Below are 20589 nucleotides of genomic sequence, written 5' to 3'. Positions count from 1 at the left end.
CCGAAGATTTGGTTCAAAGGGGTACTTAAGGGCTAATTTGTTACCAGAAAAATATACAAAAATAATGTACTTGATTTTCATTGTATCATTTTAGGTGTTTGCTGCTGTCTTTGAAAAGATATTAGGTACATAATTATGAGCTGTAGGTACTTTTCATTTGTCAGTACAGTCACGTCTGAAAATATAGATACGGACAAAGTGCCAGAAGTATGTACCTATACTAAGGTCGTGTATACATATTTTTGGCACTTTGTCCGTATCGATCTTTGCTTAAAATAATAATGTTTTGAAACCTAATATATGTATGTAATTTCCTCATAGGTTATGTGAAAAGCAGTATGTGTCACATGGTAGCAAAATTATTTTCACCTTGGGCGTTAACACTTGAATCCCTCACTACGCTCAGGATTCTATGTTAGAATCCTTCGCTTCGTTTAGGATTCAATTGTACGCCCTCGCCGTAAATATGTCATTTTGCTCCCTTGTGACACACTCTACTATTTAATACACCTGTAAACACAAATAATACCTTAACGTCTAACGTAACAGCTTAATTAAATTCCATATAGTGGAGTCAATATAAAGTTTAAGTTACATTAAATGCACACTCAAATTTTTCTACATGGGTGAATTCTATATCATATTGAATACCCGTCTGTAAAGTAACAACTTGATATCAGTTCCCGTTTTTGAGAAATAAAACTTTTTTTTAAATCTTTTATACTACTTAAACAATAATTCCCACATAAGATATTTTTCGTAGAATGGGTTATGAAGCTTATACGACTACACGGTCAGAATATCTCTCGACAATAATGTAAATTATAGATTTATTGAAACAAATTATTATTTTGTAAGTTTTTCATGACCGAGGAACTCCCACACCGAGAGAAAAGTTTACTATGGTGGTTATGAAGTAGTTGTATCGATCATGTTTAAAAATCTCCCGAGTCACTACTATATTTGTAGAATAGCAGCAAGATTTTGAAAACAAACAGCAAATAATGTTCTGCACAATTAATGGACATTTTCTAGTTTTTTGCCAGTAACTGCACAAGTTATGGAAGAATAACGTATTCATTTTTCTCTCGATAATTAAATCAATTTCCAGCATAGAAAAATTAAAAAGTATGCGGTATTTCCAGGCATTCACAGAGGCCAATTCGAACTTTATTTAAGATGTCAATAATATATCATTTTGTTATCATTCGCCCGACCGTCTCGCTCGCTCCAAAACATATTTTAACTAGTACGAGCGAAACGCACACGCAAATTAAAAAAATGATATCTTTAATAACAAAGTTCGAATTAGCCTCAAGGTATATTAGGAAAGTATACCTTATGGCTTATGGCATTGCGTTAAGGTTCAATAGTTCAATGCATTAAGTGTCTGTCTTTATATGAAAAACGATAGCTGTCAAATTTTTATATCTATTCACAAAACGTTTAGAATACTGGATACTGTGTCAGATATAAATAGACCCTTGAAGTCTTACAACTATCTATTATGCTTGATCTGAATCTTACTGGTTAGTAAGGACCGTCCACTTAGTTATACTTCGAATAGCCGCCCGGATAAATTATAAAGCTAATTTCGAATTTTAAATTTTGACAATTCACGAGAAGAGTAACGTAACGTCAAACGATATGTTTGTCCCTTTTCAACGATCCTGTCATCCGATGCTTTTAGTAGCGGGAGCTGTGAGAGTAGTGATGTGCCGCCGTGAAATTACGCACTTACCGTAATTCTCATTAGTGAAAATTACCGTAAATTACCGAGAATTTACGGTAACTTACCCATGAAGTATATTAAATTAAGATTGAATTTTACTTACAAGTTTTGTAATTTTAAAATATTTAAATGTTTTTAACGTTATTATTATTAAGTGTAGTAATGTTATCTGACACGTGGTTGATTGGTATAATCTATAGTCTTATTTCTCCTTATCTTAGTCCCAGCTCTATCTGGGCTTTCTTGTACGGCGGAGCCAAAGCGCTTTATCCTGGGGTATAGGGGTAAGGTTCTGAGCTTTCAGTGCTTTCACCTCCCTCTTGACATTGAACGACCATGTGTCGGGAGGCCTTCGTCTTTCCAGGAATGTTGTGAGGATATTGTATTGTAGCACGGGCAGGTTTTCGTAACTCAACGACGGACGCCTATTTTTCGTAACGGGGGGGGTGGGGGCTAGTCCTCTGCCACCCCAACCCCTCAAGAGGAAGGGCGACCTGCTGGATCCTGGAAGAGCGACTTCGTAAGTCTTCCATTGGTGCCAGGTGTCGTGGTTTGTACGTTCCAGCAGCAGTGAGCGTACATTGTTAAAAGGCATCGGGAGAATCGATTCCTGGCCAATCGCCTCCGCACCTGATCCTTGCCTGGAAAGCTCGTCCGCACCGTCGGTACCCCAGGATCCACTGTGTTCTTCGATCCATTGATGGGTGAGCTTCTTATTATGACATACAGGTATGCCATATAGAGGTCTCCATTAGTCGTTCATGGCATTCATGTATGAGTTTTAATGTAATATATGGCTTAGGGCCATTAAGAGTGCTCTTCTGTCGGATAGTATGTGGATGGAGGATCTACCTTCCATGCAGGGATGGTAGCAGCCGCATTGCTTATGCCCAAGCACTCAGCTTGGAATACTGAGTTATGAGCTCCTAGCGGAGTGGTAATGAACGTTCAGGTCTTCTGAGAAGGTCCAGAGCCCGACCTACTGTCTGTTTTGGACCTATCAGTGAAGATTCTGAGCTCACGAGTATTAAGTCCTCCGTGATTGTCTTCATATAATTGTATTTTGTACATTTTGTCGAAGGTATGATTTGTTTATGAATCCGATCCGTGCCTGCTCTGAGCATTGGAAAGTCATCGTAAACCTTTTCCAGGCATATAGTGTGCCGAGCTCCCAGGTTAGACCATATGTTGAGGTGTTTGTAGGGATGTTTAAGACGGATTTCACTGGCAAACTATCATCTCGTTTCATTATGTGGCCGGACCATCTAAGCCTTCTTATAGTTAGTCAGTAATAGGGACCACTCTAAAAGATCCTCCCATATGCTCATTGCGCTATCGAGACGAGTAACAGGACATACGAGTAGAAAAGTCGAGCGCAGTGAATGCAGGATCTTGAGGGCCATCAGGAACCATTTTAATCCGTTAGTACCCAAACTGTACAAAAAATGCAGTTTCCACGTGTTATTTTTTACCTGCAGTAAATGATACATTACGAACCCAGTTGATAAGTGCTTACCTGTTTACAATATAATAGCCTAACTTAAAACAAACACGAGGTGTAAAGTAATAAAATATCTTAAAACATACTTAAGCCAAGCCATTAATGGCCGAGTAAGCCATTAATAGCTTAGTAAGCCATTGCAAATCCAACTTTACCTTAAACATCAATGCTTGCATACATATGACTTATTGAAATATTGATGTTTTTTTTTAATTATAAATTTTTTTTTGTACTATTTTAAAACACTCATAGTCATAAATAATAAATTTATTCATTATGAGATGCATTTTATTCAATTAGGCTGGCTTAAATAATAAAGAACTCACTTTATTTTTCGTTAGGCAAGCACCTACTTTCATTAAAAACACTTTAAATCGCACATCGAATGAAACTTATTAAAATAATTTAATATTATTGTGCATTTCATCTCTAACATCTAATTATATCATTGATTGAAGTTAAAATTTCTCTTAGAAAAATTACCCGAGAACATTCGCGGGGAAGATTCCCCGTAATTTACGGCGGTAATTTACGGTAATTTTGGTAATAAACTAGTTACTGTAGACAGATTTTTTTGCAAATTTCAGTACAGATTGTATTACCTAAATAAAAAACAATTCTGTAAAAAAAAGTTAAAAATAATTCAAACTTAGACAACTTTCTCGATAATTACCCGTACGGAGAACGTTACCGCGTAATTTACCCGACGATTCTCTTTGTTCTCGTAATTTACGGTAACGGCACATCACTATGTGAGAGTGAAAAGACGCAAATGTCAGCAATTCTTACCGCTTGGTATTTGTCAGCGAGCGCATCGCGACATGAAACCAGTATGAACCTGGCCCTCGATTACGTATAATTGTAAGGAAACTTGGGATCAAGTTATATTAGTCTAAGGTCTAACAGTTGAGAATAAGACGTGCTCTGAATATACAGTGTGGATTTTTTTTATGGGCCCTGAAGGGAAAGTGCCTTAAAACCTTAAGTTAGCTCATTTTATTTTTAAAAAGAAACAAAACTGCATTCAAAGGTTTTTTGAAATTCGCTTGTCTCGCCTGGGAATCGAACCGACTAAAAATTCCAAACAATAAACACTCCCTATTTTATTCTACTAGTCGATACCACGTCGATACAGTTAATGTTAATGATAACATTTCTTCAAGAAAAATTAGGTCTTACACTCGTCTGTCGTACAAAATTTCCATAAAATCGAATATTTAGTACTCAAGAATATTTTTAGACAAGCAAAATTGAAAAAAAAAATTAAAAACCTTTGAATGCAATTTAGTTTCTTTTTAAAAATAAAAGAATGTCTCCTTTAAGTAAAATAAGCTAACTTAAGGTTTTCAGAGAATTTCCCTCCAGGGCCCATTAATTTGATTATTAAATTATAGTGGTAAGTAAGCGCATTGAGTATGCACTTTTGTCTCAGGCGATGCCGCTTGGCACGATTGATTGTTCCTTAGGGCAAATAAAACTGATTCAGCCCGGTAGCCACGAGATCGTAACGCCCCCCAAAAAGGGGGTGAAGGGGTCGGCTCCCCAAGTCCAATCTATGCTATATTTCTTCCTGTTCTTAGCAACTAGGGCAACTTATATATCATTTTCGTATAATTTAGGAACGAGGAATTCATTTTTGAAAAAATTATTAGACCTTTCCATACAAAAAAAAATGAGTTGTTTACAAAAAATTTAAATGTTATGTAATTTTTTGTGACAGTTTTCCCTGTTACAATTACAGTGTGGCGATTTGCACTAAATAAAAAAATGGACAATGTGGCCCATTTATTGTTCATTCTGGAAAATATCACTTTAAAGGAATAGCTGCCGAAACGCCTGTCAAAAAAGAGGCGTTTTTTCTTACTAAGCGGCGTTTTAAGTTTCCAAGTTTTTATTCCTTACTTGTTGTTTTTATTCCTCACTTGTTGTTTTTATTATTTTTTCGCAACTGTGTTAAAAAACGTCGTTCGATACACATGCGGAAATGTCATTCTTCACTCGTCCCGAGTCTTGCCAAGATACCTATCTCGGTACTCGTGAAGTAATGACATACTTTCCGCACTAGCATCGAAATGTACTATTTATTTCATTTGGGCACCAAGAAGTATGTTGGTAGTAAACCTTTTTGCGAGTAAAATAGTATGTAATAATGATTCAATATAATATTGTTAATTAACTAAAGTTTCATTCTTGCGTCATTTCATCTCATAACCCTACTACCCATTGAATTGAATGACCTTTTTCACGTTTTCTGCAGCAATGCAGTCGACTGCAGCAATATTGAAGCGCGACATTGCTGTCGACTGCTACGGCAGTAGCCGTAAATGTCAAAATCAAATTTCCTGTCTGGATTTTGACGTTCATTTAAAATAAATAATCAAAGGGGATCATCGATTTTGGGCCCGGAGGACAAACCATCGCGTATATTATGGTACACTACACAGACGGTTACAGTAATTATTAACGCATTTGATTACGGAAAAAGATATAATATTGGGTGTAAATGAAACGGGAATGTATTATACAATAAAATAAATTATATCTATTATTAATTTCCGTAAATCACACCATCATCTTTATTAGCATAGCATAGCTTAACGCTCAATTTCGCACAAACCGTGAGGTTTTCACTAAGGAGTTTAAAATTCTCTTTGCACTAAACTTTATGGTTGGTAAAAAAGTCTGTATTCTAATTTGGCACTAACTGCCACTGTCTGTCATTGCTATGTCATAGCCTCATAGCTGACATACGTGAGATATATGCCGCAATGTATGCATTGCGCGTTTTATCGGAGCTTTGCCTGAGGTGTGTTAAGTAGGCGCGCAATCAAAATTAAACATGCGTAAACAATCGTTACGCGTACCGATGAAACTGGATAAGTTAGTCATGGGAGAATTAACGGTCGACCGCATCGCGAACTCTCGGCAGTTCAAGCGGACCGATCGTCTACCGCGAACATTGAAGTGAGACGGAGATATGGAAGTCGATCAAACGTTCTCTACAGTGAATCAGTACCCGTCAGTTAGTGCCTGCGTGGGTAATTTAAATAGCTTGGACGTCGTAATAATTATGGTTGTATTCCATACAATATTACATATACGTGAGATTTTTTTTGTTATTACACTAACATGAGTAAGAGATTTATGAAGGTGAAACAAAAGTCTAGTGTCCATTTTCTATAAGCAACAAAAAAAAAATCGAAACAAAAATGGTTAATAGTAATTAAACGGATTCATTTACGTTAGAGATTTTTTTGTAGAATATAGTAAATAGAAAGAGCTTAATTAACATGTAATTTTTATGTACACATTAGTTGTTATTTTTATGTAAAAAAATTTTTTAATAAAGAAAGTTATTGGGGGCAGGTTTCTGTGCCAAGCTGGAAGAAAATATAAATACTTAATGAGTATATGCCTGAGAACAGCATATTAGAAAATCTCTAGTGTGGGGATTGATGTTTTGGTTTATTTCTCTATTTTAGTAATAATTTGGATTTATAAAAACAAATTGACATATTTTGTGGAGATTTTTTTCAAAATATATTATTTGTAACATAGGTAATCACATCTCAAAAAATCTCTAATGTGAGAATTAATGTAGATTTCTCATACATTTTGAACTGTGCGGACCGGCCTAATACCAAACCGAATTATTACCAAGCCATACGATTAAATAAATTATGAGGGTTGTGGTTAAGCGTGAATTTAGTAGGTACATATGTAATGAATTTCAACAAATTGCTTAATTGGTTCCAACGCTAATAATCCTACTAATTATCTTTCCATAATAGTAACGAATGGAATAAACAAAGAAAATAAAAACTGTTACAGTTATGCAGAAGGCTATGCTACTTACAAAACTATGCGTCAGATAATCTGAATTAGATACATTAGTAGATCATTCAGTAGTGTTGTCTTATCGTTGTAATTATGATAAGTTTGTTGTGCGTAGTGCATTTATTGAATATTCAACGACCTTTTTATCTTCATAAAACTAAATCTGTAGGTATAATTATTTTAAATTGTGTGAAATGTCAACATTTTTATATAATATCAACGTCTTTTATGTCGTTTTTACTTTTTGACTCTAGTCAGTTATTTTATTGATATAAAGTACTTACCTATATTTTGTTTTATTTGATGCAATAGTTAAAAAAATAACTGTTAAGTGACTACTGGTACTGCCTGAAAATAAAGTTTGCCTACAGGCCAACACTCAATATGAACAAGAATCAATGATAACATTTTAATAAAATAAAAATAAAACGAATTAACATTTTAAATTTACTATTGCGTGATTAAAGGCACAAAAAGAGATCAAAGTATGAGGTAATTATAATTTCGCATTCTGTGGTCGGTACGTGGCGGAATAAATTGTCCACATTTCTTGAAACCGGGCAATATTCTTACTTACCGCGCTTGTTTTTCGTCATCATTAATTATAAATCCAACGGACTTATAACCACTTGCTTTTTGCCTGCACGTTGATTAAAGTACTGCTGGTCAGCTAATGGTCTAAGAAATAGAATGAAATTGCTTACCGCAAATTTTCACTTACTGGGTTGGTACTCTTCGACCATAAGACCAAAAAGTTAATATCGCTGCCTACGCCATATTAAAATTAATTCACTCTAATAAAGATAGGGATCCAAATGTATTGCTGGATCCCGATTTTTATTAGAGTGAATTAATATCGTGCGACATAATTATTTCAAAATATTTATCAGTACGGTTTTTACTCACTATTATTTTTAGTCGCTTTTGGCGACATGTTTCGGATTCTTTGGGAATCCATCCTCAGGCACGAGTGTCCGCGGCGGTTGTACGTCGTGCACAAAAGCGACTAAAAATAATAGTGAGTAAAAACCGTACTGATAAATATTTTGTAGATCCTGTTGTAATATTATAATACAAATAGTAAAATACTTTCGAGGTGGTGCGACCACGCAAGAAGTATATACCTATTTCTAGGTAACTTTGGTGTTCTAATAACCAGATCGATATCGTTCCACCTGGGCATGGAAATGCAAGTTATATTAGCCTGTTACATAAGGACAGTTAACCTAACTCGTCGCCGCTCTGGATCTCGGCCTTGTAACGGACACTGTCTGATATCGTTAAGAACTGTTTATTTATTAGTAACTTATGTTATAACCCTATTTGGTTCAAGGTGCCATCTAATGTGCGGTTTTTTTTCTCCTTGTAACAATATATCGCGGAATAAAAAGAACACAATAGTATATTATAAATGTAAAACAATGCATAGAAATTAATTTCCACTAATCTTAAATTTATTTTACAGGAAAGACATTGAAATCAGAAGTATCAGAACTCTATTTTTTTGCATCCCTTTGAAATATACTTAATAATTATTGTAAGTGTGTTTATGAAAGAGTTTTATAAATATATAAAATAGCTTCACACTTTGTGTTAGCTTGCAAAATTAATAACCCTAACTTGGTTAAAATATTATCTCGCTACCTACTCTTTAATATCATTGCGCGGCTATTTTGTTTACTTTTCTGCGGTCTTGTAGAAATTGTATTAGTATCGGAACTTTCACTGTTAGTAAGTGAAATGCTGTTTTATCCAAGAACATAAATAAATGCTAATAGATTTAGTATCGTGCCCTGTGTGACGCCATTCGAAATTTGGCAGCAAACCAGTTCTGGGTTAATATTGGTTCAGATAAATTCTGAAGTCTGAACATACATGATTGTAATTATAAATATAATTAATTAGTATAATATGTATGATCTTAAAGTAGATATATATACCTAGGTTTTTGGTAACTCTTATAAGTGTAAAATGTTAATGACCTTATTTAGAGAACTTTTAAAGTTTAACTCGTACTTTGATGTACAGTCGCCATCAGACATATCGGAGCGGCCAAGGTGGTTAAAAATATCTCAAGCTAAACACGCCTCTATTGTCAAGGTGATAGAGTGCGTGTTCAGATATTTTTGAGTAGGGTAAGCTAGGAAACAGTGGCTCAGCTCGAACGGTGGCTCAGTCGCCTCAATATCTTCTCTATCATGTTGGAATTAGGTTGAGTGAGCCACTGTACCCGGCTGTTTTTTTCCGAACCACTGTTTCCTACCCTACCCTACTTACCTCGGCCACTCGCTATATCGATGGCGACTGTACGTTACAAACATTGGTACAAAGCTAATGAATAGAGACATCTACTGCCAATTTTTTAGGGTACCTTCCATACAAAATTATATTTTTTTAATTTCTTTTTTGCTTTGACCCAAATAGTCTGGGGTATCGTTGGATAGGTTAAGTTTCAAAACGAATAAGGGTCTCCAAAAAACCACTTTTTTATATAGTTAATATTATCGGAAATAATCGCTCCGAAAGAAAAAAAATATGTGTCACCATGGGTCCAAAAATATGAAAAAAATCGTGAAACAAAAGCTTAGTAAATAATTTCAATAAAAACTATAGCGAGCATAATAGGTCCAGCCGTTTTTGAGTTATTGAAAAAATCTTCTCTTCTTAGTTAAAAGACCTACAGAGCGCTGCTACTTACCCCCTAGCCCCCGTTTGGCCTGTTCTGACATAATGATAACTAAGAAACCCTACGCTGAGCATGGCCCGACATGCTCTTGGCCGATTTTTTTTTAGCATGCTTTATTTTAAATGTACGTCGTCCACATATATGCATCTGTTTTATTTATTTAGAGGTATTGCTCTTAAAAATGTAGGTAAGTATATTCCGTAATAAACATCTCGAAAAAACCCTTATTTATAGTTTCGTCATGTACGTCCGCCTGCCCGCCTGTCTATCCATCCGTATGTCCTAGCAATTTAATCCGGAAATTATGAGTACCTATCATGTATTATAGGTATATTAATAAAAGCACGTATGCTTTATTGAAACCAACACGGTATTAAAATAATACCAAATGAGAAAAAACATAACAAACATGTAATAATGTGTGTGTAATTAAAGTTTTTAGAAACATTTCATAATCTAATTAATCTAACTAAGTATGTCTTCAGGAACAATCGCTACGAAGGTTTAAACAAGTTTATTTTTATGTTTTAACTTTTATAGTTCCCTCCGTTTTACGTGGTCTAGAACGCACTTGCTCGGTGTTTTTGTGCGTGTTAATCCATATTTTTTGTTCTAATTGAGTACCTATAGTTATTAAATTAAACTTAATTTTCTCACCATTACACAAAAGTCATCCAAAAATCAACACAGCACTTAAAATCTCACACAAAGTTTGAAATTAGCGATGCGTAAGTATATTGCCGACGCGGACGTTGAAAGCACTTTCACCGGCGTGCGCGGGCATCAGAGGCTGCAGCCAAACTGCGCGGACGCTAGTCGCACCATGCCTACCATGGCGTTCCAACCATCTTCATGGTTTATGGTTTAGCAATAATATTGCACAGGCTTTTTTGTCTGCTGTCTCACCGGCTCGGCTTACTCCTCTTACCATAGCGCAAATTTTAATTCACGAAGACACAGCTATAGGCTCACTGTCTAAACTGCTCTTACCGTAGCGACCATATCACTATACCATTATCATGGTTTAATTTATGGTTTGATGATACTTGTTGTTTCCGCATCGATGATTTGATAGGTGGGATGCTTAGTGAATTCCCAATTCAGCAAATTGGTTTTGGTACAAAATTTATTATCCATGATGTAAGTGTCAAGAAAATCATACTGATCAATAGTTAAATCATAATGTTTTCTTTATCAAAAAAAGAAAAAAACATCGACTGATAAAAAATCACAGAAACTTCGCAATTTTATTAAACTTGTAACAATTAAAAGAACCACGCATAGCCAAAAATTGGCAGTCATTAGTATTACGCAATTAACTATGATTCTATTTACTTTCTACATTTTATGAAAAAAAGCTCTTATGATGTGCAAAATATAGATTTCATTTATTTTAATTGACGATGAATAGAACATGAGTGAGTCAAGTAATTGGGTTTGGTAGGTTCTGATGAAATGTAGGTACCTAGGTACATATGTATATCGATATTTAATTTTACATGACCACGATGATTGTTCATTGAGCCGATCAAAGAATTTGGTACGTTATGTTAATGTGATTTTAAAAGATAAAAAACGAAATCAAGTAATGTCCATACATTTTACCAAAGGCTCTGGTTGTTTTGAGATAAAAAGTCACCGAATGATAACGCTTTATGGCGAAAGTCTATATTGAGACTTTCTACAGAAAATTCGTTGAAATTAACGAAAATCTGTTCATTATAAGTAATATAGATATTGACGTATGTATATGAAAGGCAGTATTGCAATACTGCAAAGTGCATTGCTACTTTGCTACCAGAAACGTCAAAAAAGCTGATTTAATTAAGACGAATATTAAATTTGGCGTTACCTGCAGCAATGCTGCAGCAGTAACCCTACTATTAGTTATAACTCTACGTATTAAGGCCTAAAATAAATTAACGTTGCCGTGTGTTACGTAATATGTATTCGTTTGCTATATCTCAGATAGGTACGTCAATAATATCTAAGTTGGCATTTTCTTACCTGAAGCTTAATACTACCGTTACCAGTCCATCACGTAAAACAGCTGCAGAACCACGTCGCGCACGGCCGCAGCCTGCGGTCACCAATGTTTATCAAGCCTCAACCGTAACAACGGTTGTTCTCCAAATCTCTGCAAATTATAGTGATGCGCCGCGGCCTGAAGTAATAGAGATCGCTGGCTTTGATATCTTGCAAATAATATAGTGAGAGTTTAAGGGCTGTTGAGAAACAACGTGTACACTTGCTTTTAAATAAAGCTTGCACTACAAGGAAGCAAAACCTCAATTGAAAGTTTAAGAATTCAAATCCGGGAAAACTTGGATATTTACAGTCGCCCGGAAATCGCGTGCAAATATTTAGTATATAGGTACAACGATCACTTCTGTCAGTGTATTTATTTTTAAATATATTTGTTCTTTTTAGAATGACTTCAGTCCTTTAGTAATTTACAACACAACATTTAGTAACAACGATCACTTCTGTCAGTGTATTTATTTTTAAATATATTTGTTCTTTTTAGAATGACTTCAGTCCTTTAGTAATTTAATGTACAGTCAGCATCAAAAGTAGCGGACCAGACTTAACTATGCGTCCAAATTATCTACCATTCTCTAATAGCTTAACAAAAATTAAAAACAAATAGGTATCTGAACTGAATTTAAAATTAAAGGATGACTTTGGTTATCTACCATAAGTTTTGGCTTATGTTCTGTTAATATTAATTCATATTGTTAAGATTGTTAGCTGTTTGTTTCCCAATAATAATAATAAAAAAAGTATGAAATTTATTACAGACATTAAAAACATGTGGGTTGATAAATGTTTAGCACAGAACAAACCTGGGCTTTTTTCAGCTTTAATTTATTAATTTTAATTTATAAATTTACTTTAATAAATATTAACTCTGATGACACAAGCGTAGAAAAAATCACTATCAACTATTTTGAAACTGGTTACACATTTTTGTGCGCTGATTTTCTTCACCACGGGGTAAAACTATCAATAAAACGCATGAAAAACTAAATTTACGACTTCGAAGATTTTTGTGCAGCTTAAAATTAGCCTCGATGATTTTTACAAGATGGCAGGTCTATACAACGCAAATAACGCAATACAAACTATCAAAGTGTCCGCTATTGTACTTCATTTATTACTTAAGTACACTGATTTTGATATGTAGCTTGCCTGCAATGAATCAATTTATTTGCAATAATGCATAAGTATTAGGTATATTAAAATCATAAGTGCTCCCACCTCCAAAGAAAAAAGAATAAGCCTGCACGTATATCCGAAAATAAAAAGCGCAATAAGTATAATAAAATTAATGCTAAATATAATACCTTCCAATCGAATGAAATTTTGGTACAAAATTACGAATTACCTGTATTTAGCCCATAGTTTCATGTCACCAAAAACATAAAAAAAAATATTGTGTGTGTATTTAAGTTACAGTTAGTATCTTTGACTAATAAATATATTATAACAATATATCAATATGTTTTTTGTATAAAATTCATATTCATTTTCAGCCAAAATATTTACACTTACTTTTGTATGGGACTTTATATACAGACGCTAAGGGAAACAGCGACAACTAAGAAATAAAACCTAATAATACGTAGCATAATAGCGGTATCGCAAATAAACGACAAAAAATAATATTTTTATGACAACAATCATATATATAATAAATAAAGACAAATTATTATATGAAAAATCCTTAAAAGTTAAAATTATCTTTCTCTAAGGTGACGCGAAATCAATTTTCACGTTTTCTCTAATATCTCGAAATGTTTAAAAATGAGTTACCGCCAATTGCTTTAAGAGGGCAGTATTGGCACACCTCAGTAAAAACACCAATAGCCGCACAATAGTCGCCTGGCGCCCTTCTACTAAAACAAGTTTAAATCACAATTAACAAAGCAAAAGTATACCGTATACCACAAGTGCATTAGGTGCCTGTAAATATAATGTAGTGTGATATAATATATTATAGATATGCACAACCACATTGCGTAAGCGACGCCTCTGATGATGTTGCTTGATGCAACGCTGATGTCCACGTCGTTACTGATGACATCCACATGTAGATACGTCGATAGAAAATTACGAATTTGTTGTAATCCGGACACCCGAGGAAGCGGTAGACCACCGCAGCGCTGGGTGGACGCCATCGACTACACGGAGGTCGGGACTGGATGAATCGGGCACAAGATCGACGGGAGTGGAAGAAGAGGGAAGAGGCCTACATCCAAGATTGGATCACCAAAAGGCCACCATGATGAGGATGATGATGATGACACCCCACCTGCTAATACTATGTTGGTAATAAACAGGATTACGGATCATATATATAGTGGTGGATGCGGCTATAACCTGTAAATAAATGCGTGCTTGCTCAGGTTTGTCACTTGAGCGTGATCCTCGCAAAGCTTTTATGTTATTTGGATTTAATTAATTTTAACCGAGTTCAATATTTCAATAGGTTTTCAATTCGATTGAATGTTTTTTTTTTAAATTATATTTAATATTTGTTCCTCAACCTCATTCCACGCAACTATTTTTATTTGCATCTACCTATATGTACTCGTATAGGTACCAATGTGACCCAAGTAATATAGTGTACCTACTATGAAGTCATTTTTATCCCTTCCTGTATGAAACGCAGATGATCATTGATCACATAGATCATTCGAGTAATGAGTGAAAACACTTGTGTCCCACGACACGTGCTCGCTTAGATGACTATTTACTTTAGACTAGATAGCTTAGTTTTATGATTGGTTCAAAAATCGTTACTTACTCACTTTTAGGGTTCCGTACCTAAAAAGGAAAAAAACGGTACCCTTATAGGATCACTCGTGCGTCTGTCTGTCTGTCCGTCTGTCACAGCCTATTTTCTCCGAAACTACTGGACAAATTGAGTTGAAATTTGGTATACATATGTAAGTTAGTGACCCAAAGACGGACATGTAACGTAAATAAATGAATTTTAAACATGGGGGCCACTTTTACAGCTTTCCTTTGGAGTTTAGTACTATTTACATATGTCTTGTTTCACGCACGCAAATTATCTCAAAGCCAAGTATCCCAAGTATCAACGTATACAAGTGATTCGAAGGAACGCTAATAAATGTGGTTCAGAATGTCAGAATGTGGTTTAAAAAACTACGCCACTTATAATAACAAAAGCCAGAATACAACGTGATTAAATACTTTAATGTATAATTTGTTTTATAACATTTATGGTCAGGTACAGTAAATATAATTATATATTTTTTCATTTATTCTAAATTTAATTTAGGCAACAAGGCCAATAATAAATACATATACCTTATAGACTAACATACACATAAATTTCATAAACATAAAAACTAAGCAATATTTTGGCGACAGAATGGCGTGGCTCCGTTGAATCGTCTGCTCTTGTGTCGGCACGACACCCTTCGGTCAGAGACGGCGCACTCGATGGTCTCCTGAGCGGTCGCGGCACGCGCACCACAAAAGAGCTGAAGTGCACGTAGTGGTGCGATCGAAGCTGGAACACCCTCAGCGTATAACCGGTCTTCTGGTGTACATACTCCACCACTTCAGTTTTTATTATAAGTAGAGTTGTGCATGCTCGTTCACTGAAAAGATCGCTCCCAACTAGTACAATCTCACAACTGTCTAGTTCGGTTTTTTAGTACAGTAGTACACAGAGAGAGTCGACGTTTAGTTTTAGTTCGGTCGGATGAGTCGGATCACTCGGATCGCTTCGCTGTCATTGTCACTCCTCGGTCCTCGCTCGTTTGCGTGTAGTGTACTAAAATGTACTAAGAGCAGAATAGGGAATAGTTCGATCTAGTACAGTGGTGGGAATCGTGTCTTTTTGATTTTAGTACGTGTACTACACAAGCCTAATTATAAGTGAAAAACATTTAAATTGACTATAATTTCTCGGTTCTAGGCTTAGCTCTCGAATTACCTCCTCTATATAGGCCTTATAATTATTTAATTCTAATTGTTGATTAATACAAATACAAACTATCTGGCTTTTATTTATTGTAGGTATCCATTAATAACAGTTACTGTCAATAATATAATATTTTAATAATTTTCAAAAAGGGAGAGGCTAAAAGAACAGATATCCAAGAGGTCGACATTTTATTTTGTCTCGTGTTACATCTTACACCAAGGGTGAACATAGTGTACAGAATATTTAAAATGTCTATACCGTTAAAATTGATTTACATTATCCTGTATTCATATTATGACCCTCTAATGCGGACTTGTATTGTTTAAACTACAAAAAAAAACATAAGTAAGTACATACATAATCATAATCATTTATTTACACACATAGAAACATTTTAGAAAGTTTATTATGATCTGTTAATCATTGACGATGACATTGATGCCTACTCGTATTATTGACCGTTACTATACAAGTACCTATATACAATAATAATATGCTCACATAAGCATTTATACGCCGCAATAACCTTGCCTGCCTTATAATTATAATTTATTTATATATATCAAATTATACCTACTAGAAAAATGGATTTTTTCGACATTTAGTATAGTCCTAATTTAATGAAGCAAATCAGACATTTTTTTAATTTCAGGCATATAATAATGCCCATATAGATATCTTACGTCTGTCTTACATACATGAAAATAATAAGTTCATAATGTAAACAAGTTAATGTCAAAAAAAAAAAGTGACACACTTTTATTGCTTTTGGCACATTTTTTTAGGATCGGTATTTTTAGACTTCTTCACGCATGTTGAGTTGAACATAGAAGCTGTGACACAACAACACGGCGTAAAAGTTTAAACCTGCAAAAAAAAAAAAAGCGATCACTTCACTCCTAATATGTGTTTTTTTCGATAAGAAGGGACCATATTGTCGATGGCGCTTACGCCATTATAAACGATGCTCCGATATAAATACAATGCCGCGCGACGCTGTGCGGCGTAAGCGCCATCGACAATAAGGTCCCTTTTTATAGAAAATGCCCCATATATTTTCTACATACTCTGATTTATTCTTACGGATAATTTGAAAGCTCCTACGTTCATTGACAGCATCGAGGGATGCTGCTTTAACAAAATAAACAGGACATTCTTATTACAGAACAAGCGGGAGCGTGCAAAAGGTCCCGTGAACCCATCTAATTGTAACCTCAAAATAAATTAATAAATATTGAATTTTAATAAACACATAGAACAGCACAGAGTACGGATCCTAACTAACCCAAACATTTGACAACGTTAAAACAAGATAACATGACAAATTTTATGAGGCAGAGGTTGTATGTATGTATGTATAAACTCTTTATTGTACAAAGACATAGAACACAAATATGGCACAGAAATAGGCAGTACAAAGGCGAACTTATCCCTTTAAGGGATTTCTTCCAGTTAACCTTTGAGTAGATGAGAATTGATGAAGAACGGTAGACAAATATAGCACTGCGTACAATAGACTAGAGGAAAGTCAATAAATTTATAAAAGAGGGCGAAAATAAATAAAATAAGATAAAAATTTGAAGTTACAGTATAACAAATATATATAATACCTACGTTATATATAATAAATATACATCTATAGTCACAAACAGTTAATTCTGGTCCGATAGCCACAGTTGCCACATGTTGTCATATTATTTCAGTCATATTATGTCACTTAAGCTGTTTTAGAATTATTTAAAACATTATATTTAAAGTTCTTGGAAAAATATTTTAAACATATCATCTAAAAATGCATAAATATTATGTCATATTTTACAAGCTTCCTGAATTAATAACTAGGTGGGTAGTTAAATTTTTTCGATTGGTTGTAATGCAACGCAAATAATTTTGCAAAAATGATTTGGAAACTAATATTCCTTACATGAAAAAAAACTTACAGAGGTAGACCGCTTCAGCCATGAGCGTCTTCACACCCCAGTACTTCCAATTGAGAAAGAAAGTAAACGTAGAAATTATTATGAATACTGTCCACATGATGTAGTAGGCTTTAATAATCCCTTTCCGTTCCTGAAAAGTACATAAGGATATAAGTACAGTTGTTATTTCAAAATTTCTTGCAGTGCTTTACTATAATTTTATTACGTATAATGCGTATTTTATTAACCGACTTCTTCAATGCTTATTTTCAATGGGTGGCTGACGGATGCAAATTACGTCAAAATAATAATAATGTCGAACGATATACGTAAAATGGATATGACTACAATTGATTAAAAAGTCGGACTGGCGAATTGAAATAGTACATTTCGATGCTAGTGCGGAAAGTATGTCATTACTTCACGAGTACCGAGATATCGCAAGACTCGGGACGAGTGAAGAATGACATTTCCGCAAGTGTATCGAACGAAGTTTTTTAATACAGTTGCGAAAAAATAAGAAAAACATTAAGTAAGGAATTCGAAACTTTTATATTATTAATTCTGTGACACCATTGACATTGGCATTATGAAGAGGTGTTTTTTTCAGCTGGATGTTATTGTTATTAAACCCACTTCAATGAAAGTTTTTTTTTTATTCATGTTGTATAAGACAGAAACAATTGTAAATATAAAACATTGTACTATTATTACCCAAATATCGTTAATTACGATTATTTGTGTATAGTACATTTATAAAAACAATATCGAATGTTGCCTTTGGAAACTTAAAGCAGAAAGAAAAAACGCCTCTTCTTTGACAGGCGTTCCGTTCCATTCAGACAACTTATTAAGAACGGTTTTTCAATATTCAATATAAAAAATAGACGTGTTATAATGATGAAGAGGTAAATAATAAAATATGAAATATGTTATGTATATTAATATTTTTTCGTATTCTTACATTAACAGTAGGTTTTTATGTTGATTACGATGTTTAAAGGAAACTAATATCAACACTCATCAATAAGTAGTCATGAACTGGAACAAGAATAAATTTAAAAAAATTGAAAAAGTAAAAAGCACTAGTTCGCGAAAACCAACTTTCCGCACGCTAAATAGCTATGTAAAGTAGCACTTTTTGAGCAACTGTATTAAAAAATATTATTACTGCATTTTCTTATTCTAAAAGAATTATGGAATGTGTCACAAACATTTCTTTATTTAGAATTTTATACGATAACGTTATGCTGCTTGTATTAGGTAGATATTTGTCAATTCTTTATAAAATACTAGCTTGTGCCCGCGACTTCGACTACGTGTAAAAATTATTTTATGTCCTTCCCCGACCTCAATTTATCTCCATACCAAATTTCATCTAAATCGGTTTAGCGTTTTAAGTGCGAAGGGGCAACTGAGAGAAGTTATTTATAATAGGGATTGTATTCTATCAGGGATTACATGCATTTATATGACAAGCATAATAAAATGATTGTTTCGTACCATTATCACGCCAATGACGAAAAACACGTCGAACAAAAGCTTAGCCAGAAACAGGAAGACTAGTATAACTGCAATTGCGTACAGTCCGCTGAGCTGGGCATCTAGTAAGATTGCATCGCCTGCTTCGCCTGTTTCGTCGTCCTTTAACAATCCTAATTCACTGGCTGTGTCTCTTTCCATAGCGCCAATTTCAACAGCGGCCACTATCATTGCCACGAAGAGGCAAAATGACAAGAACTGAAAATGTAATTTTTTAATTTGCTAAATATAATGTTTTCGTAAAAAATTCAAACCTTCCAAAGTCCCACAAAAAACTACAACAACAGGTATTTCAAAATTTAGTTTGTGTTTGACAAATCGTTTTATATTTGCATAGTCTTGACAGAATAGTTTCTTAAAAAAACTTCGAATCGTATGATGTTTGTAACATTGAATGCGTGATTATTACAACAAGATAGAAAATTGATTTATAAAAACTACATATGCGTCAAGCTCACTTAAGCGCGCGGTTGTTTTATGCATTAACACGCGCGCAAACCGCGCCGCATCGCTCCGCTTCGCATACGCAACGAGATCGGCCACGTAGGACACTTCTACATATAGGTATCAAAGGATTGTTTCATCCGCGCCGCACCGCTTCGCTTCGCGTTCGCGTGTTGTTCGCCTACGTAAGACGCGGCGTTTTAAAGAGAAGCGTAGTACTCCGGATGCGATCCCTCATTTTCACACTTCACACCTAATATGCTGCGCTCAATAGCTCTCTGGCAAACCCCGACATTTTACATTCGGCAAATTTAATACACTGAAATTGTAATACTTACAGCATTAATACATCCCAATATAATATTTCCAGTCTGTAAATCAAAATAACAGCAACATCTTTCCAAACGTGGGAGACCCATTGTAACTGAAAAATGAAATTTCGTCATAATTGACCCGTAAATACAGAAACACACAGCGTTCGTTTAAAATTTTCAATATAAAACTACAATTAAATAGACTTCATAAAAAATAAATACACTTTTCACCTCACTCGCTCGGAAAACCTCAGTTTATAGCGCGAAATCTGCGTGCAAAAGTCTATTTTATCCGCTAACGTGCAAAAGTCATTTGAATTTGTAACACGATGAATATGTGTGCTTTTCTCTTGTTTATTTTGTTTGGATTTGAGTGTGTTATGTCTTAAATTTGATATGTTAAATAGAGGGCAAAATAAATCTGATTATTTTTATATTTTTATATTTTCAGTTTTTTTTGTTTTTTTTTTTCTTGCATCTCGCATTTTCCTCGCTGAAGAGCGAGGTGAAAAGTTGTGTGTTCCGCACGGCTGCAAAACTATTTGGCGTCTCGTGTCTTGAAAGCCTCGCTACGCTCAGCTTTTAATTTCAACACTCACGCCAAATAACCACTTTACAGCCTTGCATAACAAATACCTATTTAATTTAA

General features: G+C 34.5%; 1 protein-coding gene across 1 annotated transcript; it reads right to left on the bottom strand.

Annotated features, from left to right (window-relative positions):
- Positions 1-16486: 16486 nt before the first annotated feature.
- LOC134755437 (uncharacterized) lies at positions 16487-20053 on the bottom strand. Its single transcript, XM_063691994.1, has 4 exons — positions 19965-20053; positions 19144-19380; positions 17662-17791; positions 16487-16588 (listed from the first exon to the last, which is right to left on the bottom strand). The coding sequence occupies exons 1-4, from the start codon at positions 20043-20045 to the stop codon at positions 16518-16520; spliced, it is 519 nt and encodes a 172-aa protein (XP_063548064.1). The 5' UTR covers positions 20046-20053; the 3' UTR covers positions 16487-16517.
- Between the last annotated feature and the right edge of the window lie 536 nt (positions 20054-20589).

This window comes from Cydia strobilella, chromosome 2 (genome assembly GCF_947568885.1).
Source record: "Cydia strobilella chromosome 2, ilCydStro3.1, whole genome shotgun sequence".
NCBI lineage: Eukaryota > Metazoa > Arthropoda > Insecta > Lepidoptera > Tortricidae > Cydia > Cydia strobilella.
This window is presented reverse-complemented; position numbering and strand designations above follow the sequence as displayed.

Excerpts from the sequence above, each read along its gene's own strand:
- LOC134755437 (XM_063691994.1), bottom strand. The coding sequence starts at position 20,045 with ATGGGTCTCCCACGTTTGGAAAGATGTTGCTGTTATTTTGATTTACAG. Across the intron at positions 19,381-19,964 it reads TATTGGGATGTATTAATGCT|TTCTTGTCATTTTGCCTCTT; the intron begins GTAAGTATTACA and ends TTACATTTTCAG. Across the intron at positions 16,589-17,661 it reads GGCTGAAGCGGTCTACCTCT|GTTTAAACTTTTACGCCGTG; the intron begins GTAAGTTTTTTT and ends TTTTTTTTGCAG.